At 45.6% G+C, this 26693-nt stretch overlaps 1 protein-coding gene across 2 annotated transcripts in view; it reads left to right on the top strand.

Annotated features, from left to right (window-relative positions):
• Window positions 1–26693, top strand: part of PACRGL (parkin coregulated like) — a 157130-nt gene that overhangs the window by 66440 nt on the left and 63997 nt on the right. For both annotated transcript variants that reach the window (XM_069234732.1, XM_069234725.1), the window contains exon 4: window positions 24083–24173. In XM_069234732.1, coding sequence (XP_069090833.1) covers window positions 24083–24173 — 91 coding nt within the window. The remainder of the gene's footprint in view (window positions 1–24082; window positions 24174–26693) is intronic.

Below are 26693 nucleotides of genomic sequence, written 5' to 3'. Positions count from 1 at the left end.
AGTTAGGTACATCGACACCGATCATCGGAAGACTTTGGGGTAGCTTCGATCCCCCATCGGGGTCTGGTCGGCCCGACCGCGTGTGACGCCGAAGCCGATGGAACGGACCCCGTTCCGTTTCTGCCCAAAATGTCACAGTAAGTATCCTTATACAGATCAGCACTTGGTCTGTAACTTGTGCTTGTCCCCCGAGCACAAGGAGGATACCTGTGAGGCCTGTCGAGCCTTCCGGTCCAGAAAAACACTCCGGGACCGAAGAGCCAGGCGTCTACAAATGGCGTCCACGCCGACAAAACAACGTTTCGACGACGAAGAGGAAACATTCTCGGTTCCGGACTCAGAATCCGGAGACTCCGACGTCGAACAACAACAACAAACAGTGAGTAAGACGTCGAAAATAAAGACCATCGAAAAAACAAAAGCCCAGGGGACGCCACTGCCAACAGGCCATGGCTCGACCCATAAAACCGGCGACCCGTCGAAGGCGCCGAAAAAGGGCACGCCCATAGCGAAGACACCCGACTCCGGTCGAGGGACCGCCATGGAGCAACCTCGGAGCCGAGATAGCGGCTCCGAGAAGCAAAAACAAGATGCCGGCACCGAAAAACATCGGCACCGAGACACACTGCCGAAAGCCACAAAAATTCAGTCGGTACCGAAGCCGAAAAAAGATTCTCTCTCGGCGCCGAAAAGTTCCACACCTCCTTCCTACACAGAGGAACAAGGAATAAGTGGCCAGATGCACAGATTTGGACAAGAGCTCCAAAGTGTAGAATCAGACTACACACAAAAGAGACTGTACATCCAACAAGACACAGGGAAGATATCAACCCTTCCCCCAGTAATGAGAAAAAGAAGGATCGGATTTCTCAAGGATGACGCACAACCACAAGCCAAAGTGGTTAAAAAAGTCACACCTCCGCCCTCTCCACCACAGCAGGCATCGCCGGCACAAACTCCGCCACAAATGCACTCACCAGCGCAAACTACTATAAGTCAAGATAATCAGGATCAAGACGCTTGGGACTTATATCCCGATTCATACCCCACAAAGCCGTCACCGCCAGAGGACAGTACCTCATACTCGCAACTGGTGGCTAGGGCAGCAGAATTCCACAATGTCCAACTGCATTCCGATCCTATAGAGGATGATTTTTTATTTAACACCCTCTCGGCTACACATAGCCAATATCAATGTCTCCCAATGCTACCAGGGATGTTACAGCACGCAAAACAATTTTTTGAAGAGCCCGTAAAATCAAGAGCCATCACCCAAGGGTGGATAAGAAATATAAACCACCACCCACAGACCCAGTGTTTATTACTTCGCAGTTACCACCTGACTCCGTAGTAGTAGGGGCAGCTCGCAAAAGAGCAAATTCCCATACATCTGGCGACGCCCCACCTCCGGACAAAGAAAGGCGAAAATTTGATGCGGCAGGAAAAAGAGTCGCATCACAGGCAGCCAACCAATGGCGCATCGCAAATTCTCAAGCGCTGCTAGCCCGATATGACCGCGCACACTGGGATGAGATGCAACTTCTCATAGACCATCTTCCCCAGGAATACCAAAAAAGGGCGCAGCAAATAGTTGAAGAGGGACAAACGATCTCAAACAATCAAATCCGCTCTTCAATGGATGCAGCCGATATGCAGCAAGAACAGTCAACACTGCTGTCACCATAAGGAGACACGCATGGCTCCGCACTTCAGGGTTCAAACCTGAAATCCAGCAGGCTGTCCTTAATATGCCCTTCAACGAAAAACAACTTTTTGGCCTTGAAGTGGACACAGCCATTGAAAAACTTAAAAAGGACACAGACACGGCCAAAGCCATGGGCGCACTCTACTCCCCGCAGAGCAGAGGCTCTTTTAGAAAAACTCCATTTAGAGGGGGGTTTCGAGGCCAACCCACAGACACCACCAGCCAACAAACAAGAACCACACCCTATCAGGGTTCATTCCAAAGGGGAGGTTTCAGGGGATATAGAGGGGGTCAATTCCCAAGGAGTAGGGGAAAATTCCAAACTCCAAAAACACCTCCACCTAAACAGTGACTTTCAAGTCACACAACCCCTTCACTCAACACCAGTGGGGGGAAGACTAAGCCAATTCTACCAATCTTGGCAGCAGATTACAACAGACAATTGGGTACTAGCAATAATCCAACATGGCTATTGCATAGAATTCCACAAATTCCCACCAAACATCCCTCCAAAAACACGCAAAATGTAACTACAACATTTAGAACTTTTAGGACTAGAAGTTCAAGCACTACTGCAAAAGGATGCAATGGAATTAGTACCAGTACAACAAAAAAACACAGGAGTTTACTCCCTGTACTTTCTAATTCCAAAAAAAGACAAAACATTAAGACCAATATTAGATCTCAGGACACTAAATACCTACATCATATCGGACCACATTCACATGGTCACACTACAAGACATCATTCCACTGCTCAAACAGCAAGATTACATGGCCACATTAGACCTAAAAGATGCGTACTTTCATATACCGATACATCCTTCTCACAGAAAGTACCTAAGGTTCGTATTCAAAGGAATACATTACCAATTCAAGGTGTTGCCATTCGGAATAACAACTGCACCAAGAGTATTCACAAAATGTCTAGCAGTAGTAGCAGCACATATCAGGAGACAACAAATACATGTGTTTCCTTACCTAGACGATTGGCTAATCAAGACCAACACAGTAAGAAAGTGCACAAACAACACCACATATGTCATACAAACCCTTCACAAACTGGGTTTCTCCATCAACTATACAAAGTCACACCTCGAACCGTGTCAGACACAACAATATCTAGGGGCAACCATCAACACATCAAAAGGAATTGCCACTCCAAGTCCACAAAGAGTTCAAGCATTCCACAAGGTAATAAGTGCTATGTTTCCAAACCAAAAGATACAAGCAAAATTTGTGCTAAAACTTCTAGGCATGATGTCATCATGCATAGCCATTGTCCCAAACGCAAGACTACACATGCGACCCTTACAACAGTGCCTAGCATCACAATGGTCACAAGCACAGGGTCAACTTCTAGATCTGGTGTTGGTAGACCGCCAAACATACCTCTCGCTTCTATGGTGGAACAGCAACAATTTAAACAAAGGGCGGACATTTCAGGACCCAGTGCCTCAATACGTTATAACAACAGATGCTTCCATGACAGGGTGGGGAGCACACCTCAATCACCACAGCATTCAAGGACAATGGGACGTACACCAAACAAAATTTCATATAAATTACCTAGAACTGTTAGCAGTATTTCTAGCGTTAAAAGCCTTTCAACCCATAATAACACACAAATACATTCTTGTCAAAACAGACAACATGACAACAATGTATTATTTAAACAAACAAGGAGGAACACACTCAACACAATTGTGTCTCCTAACACAAAAAATATGGCAGTGGGCGATTCACAACCACATTCGCCTAATAGCACAATTTATTCCAGGGATCCAAAACCAACTAGCAGAAAACCTTTCGCGAGACCCCTAACAAGTCCACGAATGGGAAATTCACCCCCAAGTTCTGAACAATTACTTTCAAATTTGGGGAACACCCCAGATAGATTTGTTCGCAACAAAAGAAAACGCAAAATGCCAAAACTTCGCATCCAGGTACCCACACCGCGAATCACAAGGCAATGCTCTATGGATGAGTTGGTCAGGGATATTTGCATACGCTTTTCCCCCTCTCCCTCTCCTTCCATATCTAGTAAACAAATTGAGTCAAAACCAACTCAAACTCATACTGATAGCACCCACATGGGCAAGACAACCTTGGTATACAACCCTACTAGACCTTTCACTAGTACCGCATGTCAAACTACCCAACAGACCAGATCTGTTAACACAACACAAACAACAGATCAGGCATCCAAACCCAGCATCATTGAATCTAGCAATTTGGCTCCTGAAATCCTAGAATTCGGACACTTAGACCTCACACAAGAATGTATGGAGGTCATAAAACAAGCTAGAAAAGCTTCCACTAGACACTGCTATGCATCTAAGTGGAAAAGATTTGTTTGCTACTGCCATACCAATCAAATCCAACCATTGCATGCCTCCACAAAGGACATAGTGGGATACTTACTACATTTGCAAAAAGCAACCCTCGCTTTTTCATCTATAAAAATACACCTCGCAGCAGTATCTGCTTACCTACAAACTACTCATTCATCGTCTCTATTTAGAATACCAGTTATTAAAGCATTCATGGAAGGGCTAAAAAGAATTATACCACCAAGAACACCACCAGTTCCTTCATGGAACCTTAACATCGTCTTAACAAGACTCATGGGTCCACCTTTTGAACCCATGCATTCCTGTGAAATGCAATATTTAACGTGGAAAGTCGCATTTCTCATTGCAATCACATCCCTCAGAAGAGTAAGTGAAATACAGGCATTTACCATACAAGAACCATTTATTCAAATACACAAAAATAAAATAGTTCTAAGAACAAATCCAAAATTTCTACCAAAAGTAATCTCACCATTCCATTTAAATCAAACAGTAGAATTACCAGTGTTCTTCCCACAGCCAGATTCCGTGGCTGAAAGGGCACTACATACATTAGACATCAAAAGAGCACTAATGTACTACATTGACAGAACAAAGTTAATCAGGAAAACAAAACAACTGTTCATAGCTTTTCAAAAACCACACATAGGAAATCCAATCTCTAAACAAGGCATTGCTAGATGGATAGTCAGATGTATTCAAACATGCTATCTTAAAGCCAAGAGAGAATTGCCTATTACACCAAAGGCACACTCAACCAGAAAGAAAGGTGCTACAATGGCCTTTCTAGGAAACATTCCTATGAGCGAAATATGTAAGGCTGCAACCTGGTCTACGCCTCATACATTTACTAAACACTACTGTGTAGATGTACTAAATGCACAACAAGCTACAGTGGGCCAAGCTGTACTAAGAACATTATTCCAAACTACTTCAACTCCTACAGGCTAAACCACCGCTTTTAGGGGAGGTAACTGCTTTATAGTCTATGCTCAACATGTGTATCTGCAGCGACATATGCCATTGAACTGAAAATGTCACTTACCCAGTGTACATCTGTTCGTGGCATTAGTCGCTGCAGATTCACTTGTGCCTCCCCGGGAAGCCTGTAGCCATTTAGAAGTAAATCTTAAATCTTAAACATTTGTAAATAATTATTATAAACTTTTTATGTACATACGTATTCACTCCATTGCATGGGCACTATTTATAGCAAACAACTCCAGCCTCACCCTCTGCGGGGAAAACAATCTAAGATGGAGTCGACGCCCATGCGCAATGGAGCCGAAGAGGGAGGAGTCCTTCGGTCCCGTGACCAAAAAAGACTTCTTCGAAGAAAAACAACTTGTAATACTCCGAGCCCAACACCGGGCAGCGGACTGTGCTCAACATGTGAATCTGCAGCGACTAATGCCACGAACAGATGTACACTGGGTAAGTGACATTTTCATTCTGCATTATAGGATCTTTATTGATAGTTATATGGACATATACGAATTATTTTTAATGTGTATGAAAGCCATTGTCCATGCAAGTTAAATTACCCTTCAGAAACCCATCAAAGGTAAGATTTGCATGAAAAGTAGACTGAAAAATGCACAGAAGAGTTCATTTGAAACTACATGTCAGGATGTGAAATACGTAAAAACAGATGAAATCTGTCTGTGGATTATTAGCGGACAGCCTGGTAGGCCTACATTGTAAAGCCGTGAAGAAAAAAACTGCTGTGCATTTAAGAATCCAGGCACTTCCACTACACATGATGCACCTCACTGGCAGTTGCCTCCCTCAAGCAGTTCTATTTGTATGTCATAGTACCTTCACTTTTAATGAAGTGGTCCTCCTGTGTCAGACGAATGCCAGCATCAGATCCACACAATGTCTGTGTGGAGTGCTTACCATTCTTGAATTAATTCAAGGAATGTGATTTCTGCCTAACAAATGTCCAAAAGTACAATAAAAGACAATGAAGTTATCAGGCTCAGCAGGATGTTTAAAGATATGATAGCTAAGGAAGGGTGGAGGGAACAGAGGGTTGAGAAATCATCCAGCCAGCTACCACCACACCCAAGATGGGTACACCTCAAAAAGACTTGCCAAGATGAGGATCTGAGGAGAGGAGATGGAAAGGTGACGTAAAACACTGTCATTGACACCTTTCCAGATGCCACTCCAGTTCAGTGTTGAAAAAGAAGAAGTCGGCAGGACAGGTACGTGGAAATTGGGCAAATAAAAGAGTAAAACCTAGAAAAGTAGAATCAGAGTAAAATTCTGCTAAGTGACTTTGGGTGGCAAGGGAGTAGTCGAGTGATCATACATGGAAGATATAATACAAGCGCTAAAAGTAAAATTGAAATAAGGCATTTTTAAGAAGGCCAGGCAAGCAATGGGCTGAGGCCTTGACATACAGAACGCAAAAAGTAAGGTGGTCATAACATAACATGTGTATTTGTAAAGCGCACGTTCACCCGCAGGCATCTTGGCGCTGAATAACAGATGTTTATTGTTACCCAACTCAATGGTACTCATTTTATCGACCTCAGAATTTTGGATGAAAGGCTGAGTGAACCTGCCGGGATTTGAACCTGTGACCATGAGGTCGAACACAGGCCCCTATAGTGGACGCTTTAGTCCACTAAGCCACCAGACCCGGCTTCATGACGGAAGACCAGACCGGTACAGGCATTTTACTACAGTGGGTGCCTCCACGCTGCTGGCACCATTTTAAGTTCCCCAAAGGAAGGGGTACTTCAGAAGGAGTGAGGCAGGAGGAACAGACACCTTGGGGCAGCCCTGCCTTTTGTGCAAGGTGGCAGGTCAGGCCCATGAAAAAATGTAAAAACAAATGGAGAATGTCAAATAAAAGAGCTAAAACAAAGAAAAGTAAAATAAGAGCAAAACAAGACTAGGCAAACTCTGTGGAGGGTCTGGGGGAGCGAGTATACAATGAAAATAAAATACAAGAACTAAAAGTAAAATTAAAATAAGAAAGGTCTGAAAGAGCCAGGCAACCCTTGGCTGGAGCACTGAGTTTCTGGCCTGCAAGGTACAGAAAAGGTAAGGTGGCAATGAAGGAAGATCAAGCAGGTTCTGTCCTTACACTACCAAATAATTTCCAGATCGATTTGCAGCTTGCATTTCTTTATACTAACAAGTAACCAAAAAACCTCTTCCCTGTAGATCAAGGGCTCAATCAACTAGAAGGAAAGCTGCAATAACAAATTGGTTTGGAAATGTTTCCTAAACAGTTGCCTGCAAGACCGCCACTTAAAGCACTGCTGCTTAGATTCAGATGTACAGGCTAATGCTAAAGTTGGTCACACCTCACTGTAAAGTTTGTTTGGCTATGAATGGGCACTGTTTGAGATGGTCTTAATGTTTCCTATGAACTGTATGTCCTGTGCCTAAGAGCCACGTAATAAAAGTCATAGTAACGTGCTACTCTGTTCTAATGCTTATAGTTATCAATAAAGATCCTACACTGCAGAAGAAATGGTTACTTGTAGTTCTGGTTCTGAATCTTCGAACACTTCAGGCAATCTTCAAGTCATAAACGACCCATCTACCACCCATCCTGAGCTTTCTTAGGCATTGGAAGTTCAAGTACTGTAGTTGCAGTATTTTAGCGTGAAATTTTCCTCCCTGTAAGAAAAGGCTGACCGAGGGAGGCAACAGCTAGTGAGGTTCATCATGGGCAATGGAAGCTCCTGGATTCTTAAAGGCACAGCTTTACAACGTAGGCTTCTTGGGCTGCACTTTTCCTCAGTGTTAGACATATTTTCCCATTTTTACATTTTAAATAGGGCAATGTAGTTTTAAAGGAACTCTTTTGAGCATTTTTTTCTTCTACGTTTTGGAAATGGCTTACCTAGTTAGCATTCTGAAGGATGCTTTATCTCGTGAATAGATAGACATAGGCACGCTGCACATAAAGTCATATTGACAAATATGAATTTAAAGTACTTCATGGTCTACACAAGTAGCGGAAATTACGCTAAAGTTTAGGACTTCAATGAGCATTCCTGTGATGCAGCACCAGAACTATAAGTAAGTACCCATTTCTTATGGATGACAGTTAAGTCCTATATAAATATGTGTTTGCAATTTGTTCCTTGTATTATAGCTAGCACGAATAAGCAGCATCAAAAGATATTCCGTTTAGGCTGATGTACAGCATCCAGGTGTTAACACTGGAAAGTGTTAAAGGATTGGCAGTGTTTTTGCGCAGTCTCCTGAATGTCGGACTTGAGCAGTATTCCTCCTTTTGGCATGAATAATCAAGCTTATCAGTACAGAAAGCTTCATACGTTGATTTTTTTGGGAAAGAGAGGTCACGCCATTCAGGATAGAAATGATTGCTGGTTGGGTCTCGATGTTAAGGTATTACAACCAGTGGTTAAATTTGTGAAAATAAATACAATAATAAATCATCTGCAGCTTGCACAACATGTTGACCCTTCCAGTGACAGTGCCGTCTCCACTACTAACCATCACACTCCTACATGTGTGACAATTCAGACTATTCCAGGCCCCCGAACCTATAAGAATGGCTTGGACGGCAGGTACTAGTCAAAATAATTAATAAACAACTGTAGTGCTCAGCTGTAAATTCGACAAACACCGTCATCATGTGGCATTATCATCATTGCTGGTGTTGACAATTAAGTGCTTGCCAGAAACCACCGGCCCAAATTAAGCACTGATTACTACCCAGGTTATCAAGGCTGAGATAACATGGTCTGGAAGTGCAATGAATAATTTAATGGTGTGTTGACAAATAGGCTTGTTACATGGTGGTAAAGATATATTACTAGAGTTTTACTGTCTATAAGCTAGCATCTCACTGATTCATTGCACTGTCTGCTCTTTATGGATGTCAGGGGGAATCCCATCATGGAAAAATAAAGGTTCTGCAATACGGCAAGATAAAAAAAAACAGGTTTCTCTTGCTGGACCATATTTAGCATTGAGCTGACTATAGCCCTTTAGTTTCGTAAATACCAGAACTCCAGGGGAGGGGGCCAAGAGCAGATGGACATCGAATTGTTTTACCAGTCTCCATATTATTGTCTCACTGAGTGGAGCCAAGAATATAGACTATTTCAATTTACTCTGAGTCAACTGTGACTCATCCATGCAACTACAGCTAAGATGCAAGCATGGAATTTTGTGTTCATATAGCCTCTGTCTCTTCCCATCTTCTAGCCGACTTTAATGCCACAAGCATACACCTTTTGCATAAATACCTCCACCCTCAGTGATGTTGCCACCTCTGTAGTTTTATAGCCACTATTGCTGTAAAAGTATTACTATGTACCTGGAATATTTAATGTTGTGCCCAGATCACTCTTGTTATACCCCTCAGTAACATGATAGAAGCTTACGTGCAACAACGTCATATCTAAAGCAGGAGTAAGTTATGGAGCTGTTTCATGGTAATCTTAAATGTGTTTGTAAAAATAACTTATATGATAAGCACTCGGAATGCCTAATTGGGGTATCAAATGCTGTTTGCGTGCTTGATTGAAATAATTCAAGCTGGCCAAAAAAAACGTGCCTTTATTTTGATTTATAATTTTACCACCGAAAAAAATAGAAAAATTTGTATAGTAAGCTACCAAACTATGCCCTCAAAGTGCTGAATAGCCATCTAGTCAATCAATCAAATAGTCTTTAGTCGTTATATTATAACCATAAAAGCACACAGTAACCGTTATAAAACATTTCATAAATGTGCAAAGTAGTTAAAATGCACATTACAAACAGTAGGAAAAAAAACTCAGATAAAATACCATAAATCGACCCTCAGATTACAAAATTTAGGAGAGCTTGAGCCAACCACACAGTAATCAAGCATGGAACCCCTTACTGTCAATACAAATCTTAAAAAGCAACACACTTTAAAAATAATATGATCGTCAAATAAAAGCTGGAGAAACAGCAGGGCTGATTGTGCTTGCCTAAAGTTTTCCTAGGGCTAGTAAAGTAACTACAGATCAGCATGAAGTGAAGGGTGTCCCTTGGAGACTGGTAGTCGCAGCTACCTGACCTAAGGAACCTGTGGGGTTCCACCTCCCTCAATGAGGCCAAAAGATGATGTATCATGTTAAATTTGGTCAATGAAAATCTGTCCCTATCGCTTCTGTCACTGAGCAGGTACGGTTCTATAGTTCAAACGGTTTTATGGATCAAATCTGTTTATTATTTTCAAATTATTAAACATGTCAAGTACAACTCTTCAAAATAAGGCAATCACAATGCAGCAGTATCAGTCTGGAAGTGTGGGGGGTGGTACATAACGCTCCACTCCAAGTCTACCGCGTCCCATTAGATCACCTCCTCTACATGCTCCCACCCCATGCGGTGTCGCCCACTATCATGTGCTGCACTGTGAGGCAAACTTCATGTTTGGAAATAAACAACACAGAAATTTTTATTAAAACACCAACATTGTTTCCCTGAACTGGCCCGCCATACAGCAATCACTCAAGTCCCCCGCCCACTCCCTGCATGGTCTCGGTACTTCCATGAGCCTCTCCCGCAAGCACACTCCCCAAAAGCTCAGGTCAGACCCAGCACTCTCAGGTAAGCCAGACATGTCAGTTCCGTGTACTCAGTGGATAAGATCGGTAAGAATGGTTGCCATAGATCCCTGAACTCGCCACCACGCTGCTGCGAGGTCAGGGTCAGCTTTTCCATAGCAAGAATGAACCACAGTTTATTAAGCCATGATGTAAATGTCAGAATCCTGTCAGTACCCCACATCGCTAATATCAGCTGCACCGCCGCATTGAGGGCCATGGCCATCTGCCGCCCTTTCAATGATCTCAGGGGGAAGGTGAGCGTATTGGGCAGGCCCAGCAAGATATACGATGGGAATCTGGGGATCTGAGTACCAAACGCTGCATCAATAGTGTCAATAACACTCTCCCAGTATCTATGAAGTTTGGGGCAATGCCAGAGTAAGTGCACAAGCGAACCCCCACACACCCTCCGACAGAGGCTAGACTTAGTGGGATCCCAAGCGTGAATCCTTGATGGTGTGAAGTACCAATAGGAGGCCACCTTATACGCTGTCTCTGTGCCTGCAGCATTGTAAGCCGTGTGGTGTGTCCTATAAAAGATGTTATCCCAATCTTCGTCAGTCAGTTTCCTTTCCAGTTCCCTCGCCCATCGCAACTGACCTTTAGATTTAGATGGGCGACCCTCCCCCTGTAGTAATCCATAAAGCTCCGAGATCACCCTCTTGTCATCCTTCTTCAGTAGGAGCCATTTTTCAAAAGGCGTTAGCGGCCTATCAATTAGTGCTCTCTTAGCTGGCAGCAGGGCCCAATCCCGTATTTGATAGTACATCATCCTGTCTGCCTCTGTTAAGACATATGTCTCCCTCATCTGGTCAAAGGAGATCACTCCCTGCTCATCAAAGAGACACCCCACCCTTTTACAGCCCCCCTCATACCATTGGCGCAACGCTTCCACTTGTAGGCCCGGTCCAAAGTTAGGGTTCGCACCCAGAGAGGTCATTGGGGATGGGAGCGTCGTCAGCCCCAATCGACCAGCCACCGCGTCCCATACACGCAGCGTTACTTCCGTAATCGGGGATGCATAAAGACCGCTCGCCCTGTGCCGGTGTCAGAGCCAGGGCTCCTTCCATATATGGGAACCCGCCACCGCTTGGTCCATAAAGCACCAATGTTTGTCAGTGGACGGGCGACTCCATTCTAGTAAAAAACGCAGTTGCGCTGCCTGAAAATATCGCAAGAGGCAGGGAACCGCTAGTCCCCCCCATCCCCTTTGGGCGGTATAGAACCCGACGTGGGAGACGCGTCGCTCTACCCTCCCAAATGAATCTCGGAACCGCCGTCTGAAGGGTTGCAATCGTTCGGGGCGGAGGTGTCAAGGGAAGCGCCTGAAACACATACAGGACACGTGGCAAGATAGTCATCTTCACCCCCGCCACCCTGCCCAGCCAAGACAGCTTAAGTCTCCCCCAGGTCTCTAGATCCCGCTGCACCTCCCGAACCAATTTCGTGTAGTTCAGAGACGCCGTCCTAGCAACGGTAAGCGCTAAATCAATCCCCAAATAAGGAAGTCGCGAGGATGACCATATAAAATGGAATCGGGCCTTCAGATCCCTTTCATGCTCAGCCTTGATAAACCGACTCAGGGCCTGCGACTTCTGCATATTCATCCGGAATCCCGAGACCCGGACAAATTCATCAAGTATCCCCATTAGAGCAGGCAGCGAGGTCGCGGGCTCCGCCAGGGTAAGAATGACGTCGTCCGCATACAGGGAAATGAGAGCCCCCGAATTTCACACCAGTGATCTGAGGACTATCACGCAGGCGCTGCGACAAGGGCTCCATATAGAGCGCGAATAAAAGAGGTGATAGCGAACACCCCTGCTGAGTCCGTCGTTGGATTGAGAACGGCAATGATAGCGTCCCGTTAACCCGGACCGCAGCCCTAGGCGCCTGGTAAATACAGTGGATCCATGTCATAAAGCCCGGGCCCAACCCAAAACGCTCAAGCACCCTGTACAGATATGGCCAATGGACTCTGTCAAACGTCTTTTCGGCGTCAATAGAAAGGAAAAGCGCCTCCCTGCGTGAGCGATCCGTTTTGTCCAACAGATGAGGCAATCGTTCGTATTGTCACTACACTGCCTGTGGGGTATAAAACCAGCTTGGTCAGGATCCACAAGGCCCGGCATGTAGTAATTAAGGCGATGAGCAAGTATTCCTGTAAATAATTTGGCATCAATATTCAAGAGCGAAATCTGCCTATAGGAGGCTCATTTCTCGGGATCTTTCCCCGGCTTAGGGATAACCACAATAGTGGCATCCAACATACTGGCTGTAAGGACTCCCATCGCTCGGAAGGAGTTGAAAAGCCGCACTAATATCGGTACAAGTTCCACACAGAAGGTCTTATAAAAAAGTGCCTTGAAACCATCCGGACCAGGGGACTTCCCCACCTGCAAACGCGAGATTGCTGATATGACCTCTTCCGCCCTTACAGGTTGATCTAATGAAGACGCCTCCCTCTCGCCTAGGGGAGTAATTGCTATACCCTCTAGGAATGCATCAGGAGCCACATCACCCGGTCATCAGCCTCATACAATCCTCGATAAAACTCCGCAAACGCCTCCGCAATTTGGTCGCTCGTTCGCTCTTCCGCCCCGAGGGAGAGCGGACCAGCTTTATCGTCGACGCCGCGCGTTGCGCTCGTAACCGGTGTGCCAAAAGCTTCCCACACCTATTGCTCCCTTTGTAATACTTGTGCTTAAGGCGTGCCACTGCGTACTCTGCCCTGTCCCAATCTAGCCATTTCAGCTGCTTCCTTACCTTTTCCAGCTCCCGCCAAACTCCTGGGGCACCCGTATGTTTATGGGAGCGTTCCAGTACCGCCACCCTTTGTTCCAGCTCCTCCCTCATCAATCTCCTTGCTTTATTATCCCTAGCTGACAGCGACATCACCTCACCTCTCACCACCGCCTTCAGTGCCTCCCACAGCGTCGCCAAGCAGGTGCTCCCATTGTCATTAAAACTAAGATAATCTGTTATTGCACGTCGGATCGCCTCCACCGTTGTGGGATTCTGAAGCATTAAGTCCCTGAATCGCCACCCCGACGCCCCCACCCGCTCCATGTCCATGGCAACCTATACAGTGACAGGAGCATGGTCCGACAGGGCCCGAGGCTCAATCGCTGTCTCCCTAACTCGGGAAAGAAACTCTTGCGAGGCCAAGAAAAGATCGAGCCGAGCATATGTCTTGGTCGCTGCTGAGTAAAAGGAATAATCCCTGAGCGTAGGGTGTGCCTTTCTCCCCACGTCCTCCAAGCCACACTCAACCAGCCACTGGCGGCCAGCCACCGTCAAGGACCCTGTCTGCCCATGCCGGTGACTGGAACGGTCCAGCTCACCATCCATCACCAGGTTAAAATCGCCCCCCACCAAAATGGCGCCATCCGGTGAGTGCAACAGTGGGGTCAGGGCCTGCTTCAGGAAGGCTTCCTGCTGGGTATTAGGAGCATATAAAGAGGCAATAGTAAAAGAAAAGGCCCCCAACCTCATCCGTATGGCCAACAGCCTGTCCTGCACCTCATGTAATTTTGCCACCATTTCCCCGGGGAACGAGCGCGCAAATAGTATCGCAACCCCTGCATGCTTTGAGGAAGCAGAGGACCAGAATTGCCTAGGGAACCACTTGGAACGCATGCAGTAGATATCCTTCTGCACGAGGTGTGTTTCCTGCAACAGGCAGATATGACTCCCCGACCTCTCTAGGGCCGACAGGATGGCCAGCCTCTTAGTTGGACTATTAAGCCCCCGGACATTCAAGCTTATACATTTAATAGTCATATCTTAAGATAAGGAATGCGATCAAGAAGGTAAAGGCCTCACGGGAAAACCACACCCCAGACCACACCATCAACCACTCCAGACACTGGGGCCAGAACGCACCTCCACACAAGAGCCAGCATCTAAGGGAAACACACCAACATACAACCAGTACGCACAACAGGTGCTCACAACCAAACAGTCCTCGTACATCCATCTCCACGAGATGAAGTCTCCACAGGGCTGTAGAACCACTCAAGTTCATCAGAACAGGTCCATCGCCCCCGCCGCCCCAGCCTCTCTTCAGCGGCCACCAGGCCGAAAACAGTGCGGCCCTCAGCAGACCAGATCCCCTCGGCCTCCGCTCGCCTAGGCATTAGTTCCAGTGGCCACGCTGCTCAAAACAGATTACCGCTCCGACCTCAGCTCCGAAGCCGTAGGGCGTTGTTGTTTCCTCCTTTTCTCCTTCCGCCGCCAACGTGGGCGATCCCCACCAGCCAAGTTCACCTTTTTGCCCGAATCCTGGCTGTGATCCTCCAAGCCCAGGATCCGGTTAGCCTCCAATACGGACCTCACCTGCCGGAGCTGATCCTCCCACCGGAAGACAAGGCGGAACGGATGGCCCCAGGAGTAAGACACCTCATGCGCTCGCAGATGCTCCGTAATGGGCTTGAATTCTCTCCGCCTCTGCAAGGTCCGCACCGAGAGGTCCTGGAATAATTGGAGCTCATGACCTCTGAAATGTACCTGCTGAAGATTGCAGGCCCGCTGCAAGATACTCTCTTTAAGCCCATAGTTGTGGACACAGGCTAAAATGTCCGGTGGTCGGTCTCCAGCCCCACCTGCACGGCCCACTCGATGAACTCTGTCCAGGATAATCTCCTGGGTCTCATCCAGGCCAAGTAATGAGCGAAACAGGCCCACCACAAAGTCCCCAATGTCCTCCTTCTCAGCCCCCGTCGGGGCCCCTCTGATGCGGATATTATGCCTCCTCGAGTGATTTTCTAAGTCCTCGACCGTTATCTGGAGGAGGTCCTGCTGCTCCCGGAGGCGGACGACCTCCTGTTGCAGGCCCGCCACCTCCTTGCCACGAGAGATCTCGCCATCTTCCACCTGCGCTACTCGCTCCCCCAGGGACATAACCTCACCTCACAGCTCTCTCACCTCTTGAGAGATGTCCCTACGAAGATCCTGGATATCACTCCGGAGCGAGTCAAACAAGGATGTTAGAAAGCCCTTCGTGACCAGGGAGCTCTCGTCCAGCTCTGTCTCCGCACGCATCTCTGGGGACTTCGTCGCCGGCGGTTCCTCAACCATACCGCCCGATGCCAGGCGGGCCCCAGTCAACATTTCTCTAACTGATCGCTCCCGCTTGGATTTGGACGCCGCCATGGCACGTGCGCGTAGTCTCAATCAAACAAGCTGCCCTCCTGGGCCCCCTCTCAGACTCCCTCTGGGACCAGACCACCAGAAGGCCCCTGTGCCTGGGACTGCAACTGGCCTTGCGCTCTTGTGCTTCCTCTTGCCAATCGTCACACTACCATGCCGCCAGATCCATCACTCAGGGGCCCGGTCCTGCCCCTCCGCCCTGCGTCTTCCTGCTTCAAAGTTGGGGCGACCCAATGCCCCCTGGTACCTCTGCCGCCACCTCCAGGCCTCCCAACAATCAAGGGCAATCCAGCTTGGGGGCGCGGGGGCGCCTCCACCCGATCCCCAAGACAAGCCCAGCCAGCAAAGCACCTCCACTTCTCGGGGGTGCCCGCAAATCTCCGCTCTCGGGCCCCCACTCTGCCCTCACCGCATTCGGGGCCCAGCGCCATCCTCCAAGGCCTCCGTCCCCGCAGCCCTCCGTCCGAGGGAGCCGCCTCTGGCGCAGGCCAAGGTCGGACGTTCTTCGCCCGCGCTTCGCGGTGCCACGCGATCCTCGGTCCCCGCTGGCTGCCCTCTGGACCGCGGCACCGCTCGCCGTCTCTGGGGGCCTCAGGCCATCCCCCGCCAGACCGCACGTCAATTTTCTGGGGCCAGGGCGGCAGAGCTCGGACGAACACGTCCACACACGCCACCATCCTGGCCACGCCCGTTCAAACGGTTTTAAGCAGCATATGCCCCCTTACTGTGGGTTTCAATAGTTCAGTGTGTTCTCTTTATAGTAACTTACTTTATAAAATTGTATCCCTAACCCATTTTAACTCCGCAGTGCTCACGGATTGAGGGTTCACCCTACCCAGGCTACTAAAAACACCCTTGATATATGTAACCCATGGTATCTTAGTAGCATGATCCAAGGATAAGCAATTCTTCAGAATCTGCCTATTCAGCTGGGATTCCTCTCTCGTCCACACCTTGATCCAGCATATCTGTGGCCTAAGAGCAATCGTGTCACCTTTGTACTGGACTCTTAATTCATTGTGCACAGAAAGTGCTGGTGCGCTGTGGGAAACCTGCAACACCCACCTTAAAAACACATTTTCCATGGACTGAATACTGTCAACTCTCATGTACCCCCATACCTCACTGCCATACAGCACCTTGGAGGCACACTTGGCCTGATATACCTTAACTAAGGTGCTGGGCGGACAAGACACCCGTCTCTGAGGAAATCTATAAACAGCGGCAGTTGCCTTAATGAACTCCATTTTCTTATTTTCGACCAGGGCTTCCAGTTTCTGTGACAATCAAACAGTACCCCAAGCTACGACAAAACAGGGACTTTGGCTAAAGTGTGCGATCCCACCTTAAATATTTTCGATCTACTGCTGAACCGGCCCAAAACCATTATCTAGGATTTAGTGAAATTAGCTGTGAGATCCAAGCTAGCCATAAAATCAACATACTTGTCCAGTAACAACTGTAGGCCCACTGCAGTCCTTGCCATCAGGACTGCATCGTCTGTGTATAGTAGAGCCAGTAGGGATCCTAACCCTACCTGTGGGCAGTCTGCTTCCACAGACAGGATGGACAGCCCACAGACACGTAGCGTAAACAGAAAGGTGCAAGAATACATTCCAGATGCACCCGTCTGCTGGTGCAGAAGGGGACGAATGCAAGCCCCTCCCTGAGAATATCCAACAGATGCTGTTGTGTGGGCATGTAGATCACTCAACAGATGGACTATATTAGGGTCCACCCCCAATCCAAGTAGCAAGCACCATAACTTCCAGCCACTGACCCTGTCAAACGGGGATGTAAAGTTAATGAAGACAAGATGGCTGGATTCGGCCCTAGCAACAGTATACTTATTAACTATCAAATGTAGATTAAGGTATTGGTCCATTGTTGATCTTCCCAGCCTGAAACTGTGTTGAACATTGGAAATCATGTTGTGCTTATCCACCCACCCCATCAGCCTGCATAGCACCACCCCGCCCTTAACTTTTACCACTGCTTCGATCGAGGAGCTAGGCCGATAACATTGAGGGTTGTCTTTGTTCTCCATCTTAAAAATGGGAACGATCATAGCAGTAGGCCACTTTCACAGCTGCATTTAGAACCATTGTCACAAGGGGGGCCCAGAGCTCAATATCAGCCACCAACAAATCCTAAGGAATCCCATCAGGCCCTGGGGCCTTATTACCTGATAGGCTCCGAATACCCTTGGTCACCGCCTCAAGAGTAAAAACAGTCTTTGGTCTTCCTCCAATAGGAACTCCGAGAATGGCATCTACTCCCACTGGCTTGCCTTTGCAGATCCCTTCAAAGTGCGCCACCCACTGGCCCTCCGATAAATGATGGCATAAAGTGTGATCATGGTCACTAACAAGAATGGGACGGTTTAATACCTGCCAAAACAGAGCGCTATCCCCAACATCACAGGCTTGGGCTAAATTGTCCAAAGCTCTCTCTCTTAGCCTGGCCTTACGATTTGCAAGTCCCATTTTATAGTCCGAACTGCAGACAATAACAAATTCTTATCCCTGGGAGCCATCTTTGAAGCTTCCGTCAATTTAGTAAAGTCCTTGGTGCATTTGCTATCAAACCATTTGGTCTCATAGGACATTTCTTGACTTAGGGGGACCAGCGGTAATGCAGACACTTCTCTGTGATATACCCTCAAATGCACTCAAGATTGACCCACTTGGGGCACTTAAATCCAGACATATGATGTCTACATTCTGAGAAAAGCGTTTTTCTTTTTTTTTTTAACTGGATGGGTCAACTTGGGACCATTTTACACGCCTCCCCTGGTGTTTGTGGTTTTGTGGGAGAACACACCCTGAGTCACATGTAGGATCCTGGAACCATTACCTATCTCATTTAGTACTACAGAGAGAGGATTGTGCTAAAAGCGCCATGCTAAAATTTGCGATGAAAAGAAACGGGGGGCTGCCACAAAAATAAAATCTGTTCTAAAAGCACATACCCTGTCCCTAAAGGGGTTTAAAATACTAGGATTAATGGAGCGTGTAGGTTTTTCCAGAGAAAAGACCAAATTATGGTTATTTAAAATGGTGTTTAACTCACAACCTTCAATAGTATTCACCATGTGTAGACCCTCTGCCAACAAACACTTAGGCCTACTGTTAATGAGATCCAAAGGGCTCACACATAGGTTACAATTAAAGTCCCCCACTAGGTTTATCTGATCTAACCCATCCCTCCTGCCTGACAGGTTATCAATAGCAGAGCTTAAGATACTGAAGTTGGATGGCTCCTCCGCCCAGGCTTTAGCATTATAAAAATTAATTAACACAAATGATATAGAGCCCTGTACAGTTAATTTCAACCCTTGCAGCATTGGTGAATCTCAACCAAAGTCCTTAATTCTCACACACAGATCTACGGAAACAATAGTGATCAAACCACCTTTAGCCCGACCCACCTCTGTGGCCACTGCTGCAACAAAAAAGGTGTTATATTCTTCCAAGAAAAAATGAAATGACTCTTCCCACGTTTCCTGCAGGCAGATCACCTGGTATTGCCTTACCAAAGAAATCTTGCCTTAGGATGTTGTAGAAATCCCAGATGATGAGCCGTCTCCTCCTGAACAACAAATGACTCTGAAATCAGATTGATCACCTTCTGATGTGCCGGATGTTCCTTTGCCTCCTTCCCCATAACTTCCACTCGCCACAAAAATGAGAAATGCCGACGTGAGGGCAGGTAGTAGAGATGGTGCAAGGAACATTTGCTGTGACTCTTCAAGCCATCTAAGAAATAAATAAATAAGAGCATCACAGTCTTGATTGTTGTATGAACAAGGATGACTTTCTGTCAGCCCGTCTTCTCCACACAGTGCTATCTTTTAGATGAGCATCATCCTCTGTAATCTGCAGCAAAATGCACTGGTATGCATTGACTTGATGCACAACTAATTATAACACTACCTTGTCACCATTAACCTCAGACACACAACCATCATGGATTTCTCTTGTAGATATTGTAAATACTCTTCATAAATCAGAATCAGACCTGTACGTAAGCACAACATGGTGGCCAGTATGCCTCTTCATATGGCTTCGTTAAAATAAAAAAAAGCATTCCTGGTCTAAGCAACAAGAAAGACTAACAATTTCATTATTTGGGGGCTTCATGGAGTCCAGGGTAGGAGATAAAGGACCAGTCACTGGAATCTTATCACAACCCTCCCCAGGCAGTCTATTAATGTCCGGAACCAGAAAACACTGCAGCACCCTGGGCCTCATGCCTACCTATTTGAAAAAAACATGATTATGGATTGCATAGGGAGGAATGTTTGACAAACCGCTACTTCCATGAAAGCAGTAAACTAAACTACTATGAGACACTACAAAATGCAGAGTCCAGGGGGAGATCTGCTGAGCTTCTTCCAGAGAAAATAAGGACGATGTCCATTAAATCTTAAAAAAGAATTGCCACCCCTAATCAATTTACAAGTGTGGTTATATGCTAGTGCTGATTTTGAGCATAGAGGATACTTTAGCGTCATCTCCCTATGACGATCTTCCCAGTTTCAGTTAAAACTAACAGGTTTTCATCCAGATGATAAGTTTTAAAAAGTCACTATTTTCAGCATAGCAAAGTTCCCAGACGCTAAGGTTCCTAGCAGCCTAACTCCCTTGCATGTGTGATTGCACTTGAATTTAATATAGTTCACCTGAAACCATCAGAGGAGTAACACAAGATGTTAGCTCTCCACCTGGTATGTACTGCATGTCGATGGGAGGACTCACACTTCAGACAACTATCAGGTTGCTTCATGATTTTCTTCTATAGAGCAGCACAAACAGATCAGACCTCCAAACATTTTGTCATCTGACACATGAGAGCAATACTCAACACAAAGATTGCAACAGCCTTTCATTCCGGAATCAATTTGTGTTCAATCCAGAACAACTGCATCTTTTGAGAACATCTTTCTAACCAACAGTTCTGAAAATCCTACAGCTTCCAGGATACCTGTATTTCATAGCAGTGTCATACTTCGCAGGTAAACACTTCATGAGTGTATGAAATAGTTACAGATAACAGAAAATTGGGCTGAACAAATAGTGTTGAAAGACACCGCTCTTCAGTTTCTAGCAAGGTGGAGCAGGAGAAATGGGCTGCTTGATGAAGTCCCCTCGCAAGAAATCTTCTCCAATTCACAAATGTTAATCTGGGAATCCAATTCACCAGGGGCAGCAGTGTAGCCATCTGACCTGTTATTCTTAGAAGGCACTGCATCCTTGGCTCTCATGCTCCTCGCATGTTAAGGATTTTGCTTCTGCTCTGTTCTTCCAGAGTCAGTGATTAATAGCCACACCAATTTGAGGAGAAATGCGTTAGTGTCTGGTTCCTGTGTGAGCATTTTGGTGCACCAGACTGGGAGATCAGTAGGTGGAGTGTGAGAGCATGGTGACCATGATGGATGTTTGACAGAAGGTTCTTGTTGCAATTTATGCCTTGAGGAAAGTCTGTTTTTCTGAAGAAGGGGTTGCTAGTCTTGCATCTTTTTTTAATCCAAGATGGCTTTATTTCCAGGTTCCCAATCTAAGATGGTGCCAACCCTTTTTCGTGTGATGTAATGTCCTGCCCAGGCCATATATATGGAAACCTTGTTCAGTGAAGGATGCATTACAGTGCTGTTCTAGCCCTATTTTTGTCATTTTCATTGCCCAATTACATTCCAAATTTGTATCTGGTTTTTGCTTTCACTTTCTTTAATAGTATTCCTAGCAGGATTTCTTGCCTGGAAGACTTTATGTTGAGTTCTTTGTTAACCCCATCTCAGTAGTTATTGTGCTTTGCATTTCAACACTCGTACTCTTCATCACTTTCAGTCAAAAACTTCCAATGTTTCCAAGGGTTTTTTCTTTGGCTCTTTATGACTTTTTCCTCCTAATTGGGACCCTGTTTTAAAGACATTTGACACTTTCACATGTATATTAGTTGCCATGTGACTACTGGGAAGACTCACACTTTCATTGTGCTTTCATGGAGGAAACAAGAGGGGCATTTACAGTATCCAGTCACTGACAGATTGTGACACCAGTGGCTCAGTAGACTTCCATGGATTCTTCTCATGACCTGGTCTAAGGATTGCAACCACTTTCTCTTGAAAATACTGCCCTAAAACAGATCTTAGTATAAGGTCTACTTACAACTCAGTAAAAACAGTTTTCCATGTTATGCGTGGGGTTGTATTTTGCCTTCTACCTTGCACAGACCAAGCCAAGGTAGTATCTCTATATTGCTGCCAGACTCCTTTAGCTACCACCCTGCACGGATAGGTACACAAATTCCTTACTTGCCTTTAAGATGATATTTGAATGCCCTGATTTTGAGCATGCTTTTGAGGAGGCTGTTTGTGATATCTAACAAGGTGGTGTGTGTTTTGGCATATGTGCCATGTGTTCACCAATTGGCAGCTGAGATTAGTTGGGTTTAGAGGACCCAGTTTACATTGTGGATGAAAAGAAGAGATTGAGTTTGTCCAAACTCATTGTATTACTCCATTTCCTGAAGTCTTCGTGTAGCCCACTTAATTAAATATGGAATTCAGGAGACCCCAAAATGAAAGCAAAATAAGTAGGTTTTCCTAGTTCTTCCAAAATCCATCCCCCTGCAGACCATAAATTGGTTCCTAGTCCCAAGAAGAACCTTTGTGTATAAAGGCAGCGAGGTGTTCTTTGGCAATGAGAAAAGATTGCCGGTAGAAGGCTAGACTGTACCTTGTTTTGTGTCTGCCCTATTCTTCAAAAGGAATCGAGTAACCATCAAACTTCTGAGATAGAGAAAAGAGTGGGTGTGCGATAGCTTACTTTTATTGGAACATCCATGAGTGGTTCTGAACTTAATTGTATCTCTTGTATATTGTCTTGAGAACTGAAGGAGGCTGACCTCCAGATCAGGCTACAGGAACACAACAATCTGCAAGAGGTTTTTCTGAAGATTCCCAGCTGATCAGTTCCAACTGGACCTCACCTGGGCCCTCCTTGTGGCCTCTGCTACAGCAAGCTCTGTTACCAAAGTGCTGTTCCTGAGGTGCTTAAACACTTGGATGTGTTTGGCTGGACTTTCCTTACCACCCATGAAAACCTGGGACTTGGAAAGGTTTTGGCTCCACACACCTCTGCATGACCAGGACAAACTCGTTGAGCTGATCCAAACAAAGTGCATTATGCTGGCTGGATTAACAATTGTCGGTTTCCCCGCTCTAATCTTTTACCACGATGGCAAAGCCTTGTGGGCAAGACCTCGTAGAACATTTTTTTTTCTATAGTCTGCTGTTTTGCCCTTCTGGAGGAATCCGAGTTCCAGAAAAGTGACTTGGTGCAAACAAAGGGATCTTTACCAGCCGAAGGCACCAAAGAGTCCTGCCGGCAAGAAACCTTACTTTGGTGTGAAATTCTAATTTCTATCACTCTGAGCTTTCCTTACCACAACCAATGGCTTAACCAAGACTTGGACCCTTGTGGACCCTCTTCAGCAACAGCATGCTGACTTGCCCTGCAATATCTTGATTTAAGACTTTAAAAATTCATATAGCTGATTTCTCTGCTTTGGATTTTGTGGTATTGGTTTCTTTTGTTTATTAAATTTACTCTCTTTTTCTAAATTAGTTTTGGTTTTTTCCTGTGTTGTGGTTGGACTTTATTACTGTTTTGCTGTTGGCTCTAGGTGAATCCTGTATGCTCTGTATCATAGCTATCAGCGGTTGAGCTTAGGTTAACTTATTGACTATTATGTTGTTGCTTATGGTGGGTTGTCACTCCCCTTTAACTAAATACCCATTTTCTTACACATGTCCTTTTGGTTCAACCTTACGTCAGATGCCCAAGACACTCGATCCATTGTTTCCATTATTGACATCAGTAACTACACACATCCTCAAGCTACTTGCAAATAGAGCACTTTGGTGCATTGTTGGATGTCCCTGGTGAAAGCTGTTCATCTGATTCTGGACTGACCAAGAACTTGAGGTGTCCCCACCACCAACTGTATTACTTTGTCTCTATTGCTAGGGGATGGTGCAGCCATGTGGATGCACAGAACCTTGTTTGCTTTCTAAACCTTAAATTAAAAAAAAAATGTGATTCCCCCTCCCCCCGGGAGATAATATTCTTATGTGCATCACTATTCATGCAGTTGTTCCTGGATATTGCTTTCATGTAGTCTTGACATATGGTATGGTCTCAGGAAAGCACATTTTTAGTCTGCTTGGTGGACATATTCCTACTTTTTGTAAGTCTAAATTTCAATTTTTATTTTTCCATGTGTTAGGTTGCTTCATGGATCTGTAAAGCACAAATTACAGTGGGAACGGCTTCCAGAATCCATTCCATTTGATCCTCTTCTTATAACTTTAGCTGAGGTAAATGACTGTTTCCTAACAACTGTAACACTTAATTTGTGCCAAACAAAATGTGTTCATTGTTTAACATTTGTTTGTGTTGAAAAGCTTGTGCATATTTGTTACCTAAATATTGCTGATTATTACTTGGACTCTCCCCTGTCACCAGTTCTGAGCTGCTTTTAAATGAGGCCTACATTTGCTTTTCGTATGATCAAGTTGGTTACCAACATTTATTGTTCAACAAAATGATAGCAAACACCTTAACAATCTACCCTCTCTACTCCTCCTAGGTAATGATTCTATGTAGCAGTTCTCCTTCAGATTGTTTCATCCTGGTGATAGTCTACTGTCCACTGGGTAATAATAATTGTTTTGTTGCCTGTATTGCTGACTGTCTAGTACGCTTCACAGTACGATATCCCTGGTTATTGGCATTCTGTGGATTGATAGCAAGAGAGAACCTGACACACAGCAGCTTATTGAAGATACAGTCCTTAATTGTCTTAGCCAAAAAGTTATTGATTTAACTGAAAACTTATGCTTGATTTCTTACTTTAGGAGAATGAGTTACTGTATGACAGTCACTCCCATTTCCATTGACCAACCAAGTAAATATCCTTTTTCAAATTCAAGCGCCTGATCCTGTACATGCCGTTAAGTAGATATTGACAAGAGGATTTTGTCATGACTAAATGTCAGAATTGTCATTTGCACTTCTGGCTTCCGTTCTAGATGTTAGTCAAAAATATGGTATTGACTGGGGCGCTGTTTATAGTTTGGGGACTGGCTGCCGTATGGTGCCGGCAGTTAAGTCATTACCTTGATTCACTTTTGTATAGTTAGGCAGTAAAAGGTTAACCCAAATTTGTAAAGTTCAACTGTCACAGCCTCTGCATAATCAGCGGAAAAGCTTGTGTATGTATGTGTAAAAAGTGTGAGCCTTGCTGGGAAGCAGCAAAGTGCTGTACAAACAGGTTACAATGAGGATAAAGTTGTTGTCCGCTCACAGGCAAAAAAATAGCTGTTATTTTGAGAGTAGTGAAACTGCAGGAGATTTTACAGGGAGGTGGCATTCTGGAAACTTTAGTAAATGTGGCGGCAAATTATTCCTTGGATCAGTTTACTTGCTTTGAATGAGAATCTATTGACACTGACTCTAACTTTCTGATACACTCCTTCTCTTCTCTTTAACTCATATTATCTCTCGTAGGGAGTAAGAACCCTACACACTTTGTGGGTAACCTCTCTATTTTTCATAAAAGTGAGCATTTGGTTGGACAGTGCAGTTATTGCTGCTGCTGTGCTTATTTTGAGTTGTGAGCCTGTGTTCACTATCCTGTATCTACAACTTTTCTCTCAGGAAGCCTCGGATTTCTCAGACCACGCTATTGTGAGAGTCGGGCGCAGATTGGGTACCTGACCCAGTTACTCAGAATCCATAGTAAGTCACACCCCGACATCAGGAGTAAAAGGCCATGGAGCAATGGCCGTTGCATAGTCTGGGAAGGCTTGCCGGCCCCGCCCACCCTGGATATCGGACGACAGCTTGTGGCGCGCAGGTCGCGGAGAGGCCGGAGAGAAGCCGCTCTCTCCGGCCGCGGATCGTTGTTTTTTTGTTGTTTTTTTCTTTCGCCGCGGCTCCAGGCGACGAGGACGAAGGATGGAGGCATCGGGAGCGACCCCCATGGCACGAGAGCGGCACAAGAGAGCTGCTTTCTTTTTGGAGCAGAACGCTCCAACTGAGAAACAACGGACGCTCCGGGGCTGAACGCATGCCGAACACATGCTGTCTCTAATTTTGGAAACCCTGGAAAGTCACGAGAAGGAGGGAGCACTTAATGGAGGAAATACCTCCTGCCTTGCTTGTTCTTCTCCCCGAGCCTGCAAAAAACTTCAAGTAAGATAAGGGGGGAAGTGGCTGAAATGACTGGATCTGCTTGGCTGTAGACTGTAAAAAAGCATTAGCAGTTTTTAATGGTACCCCAACAGTTTTGATATAAACACAGGGATTTGAGGGCACTCACCCTACTGAACCTTTGAACTTTTGAACTTGGGAACTATTCTAAAGGAAAAACAGGCTAAAAAGTTAGTATTGTAAGCATACTATAATTCTTAAGACTGAGACTAAGAAAATGGGGAAAACAAAAATAATAATAAACAGAAAGCTCGCTTCTGCAACAGGGGGACAGCAGCCGTGGGGGTATTCTAACTGATCAGCAGGCCTTTGCTGGAGAAGGCTCTCCTCAAGCTCATAAGTTACACTGGCTATAAGTTTAACAAGTGTTGGGTGGCTCCAATGTTACTGGTTACTCAGGTTGGCATCACTAACCTCCTGTGCACCCCTTACCAGCCTACAAGGGTTGTTATTAAAAGAGTGATACACGATGTGATAGCAGCAATAGTAGGACCAGCTGGATTTGTGAGGGCACTCCCTCACTCTTTGAAAATAAGTATGGCACCTAAAATGGTTCGGAACTCTGGAGATAAGACGGACGGAGCTAAAGTTTCACAGCTTGGAAAAGATAAAGGGGACCCAGC

The sequence above is a fragment of the Pleurodeles waltl genome, chromosome 1_2 (assembly GCF_031143425.1).
Source record: "Pleurodeles waltl isolate 20211129_DDA chromosome 1_2, aPleWal1.hap1.20221129, whole genome shotgun sequence".
Lineage (NCBI taxonomy): Eukaryota > Metazoa > Chordata > Amphibia > Caudata > Salamandridae > Pleurodeles > Pleurodeles waltl.
Note: the sequence above shows the minus strand (reverse complement) of the source record. Positions and strands in the feature narration are given on the sequence as shown.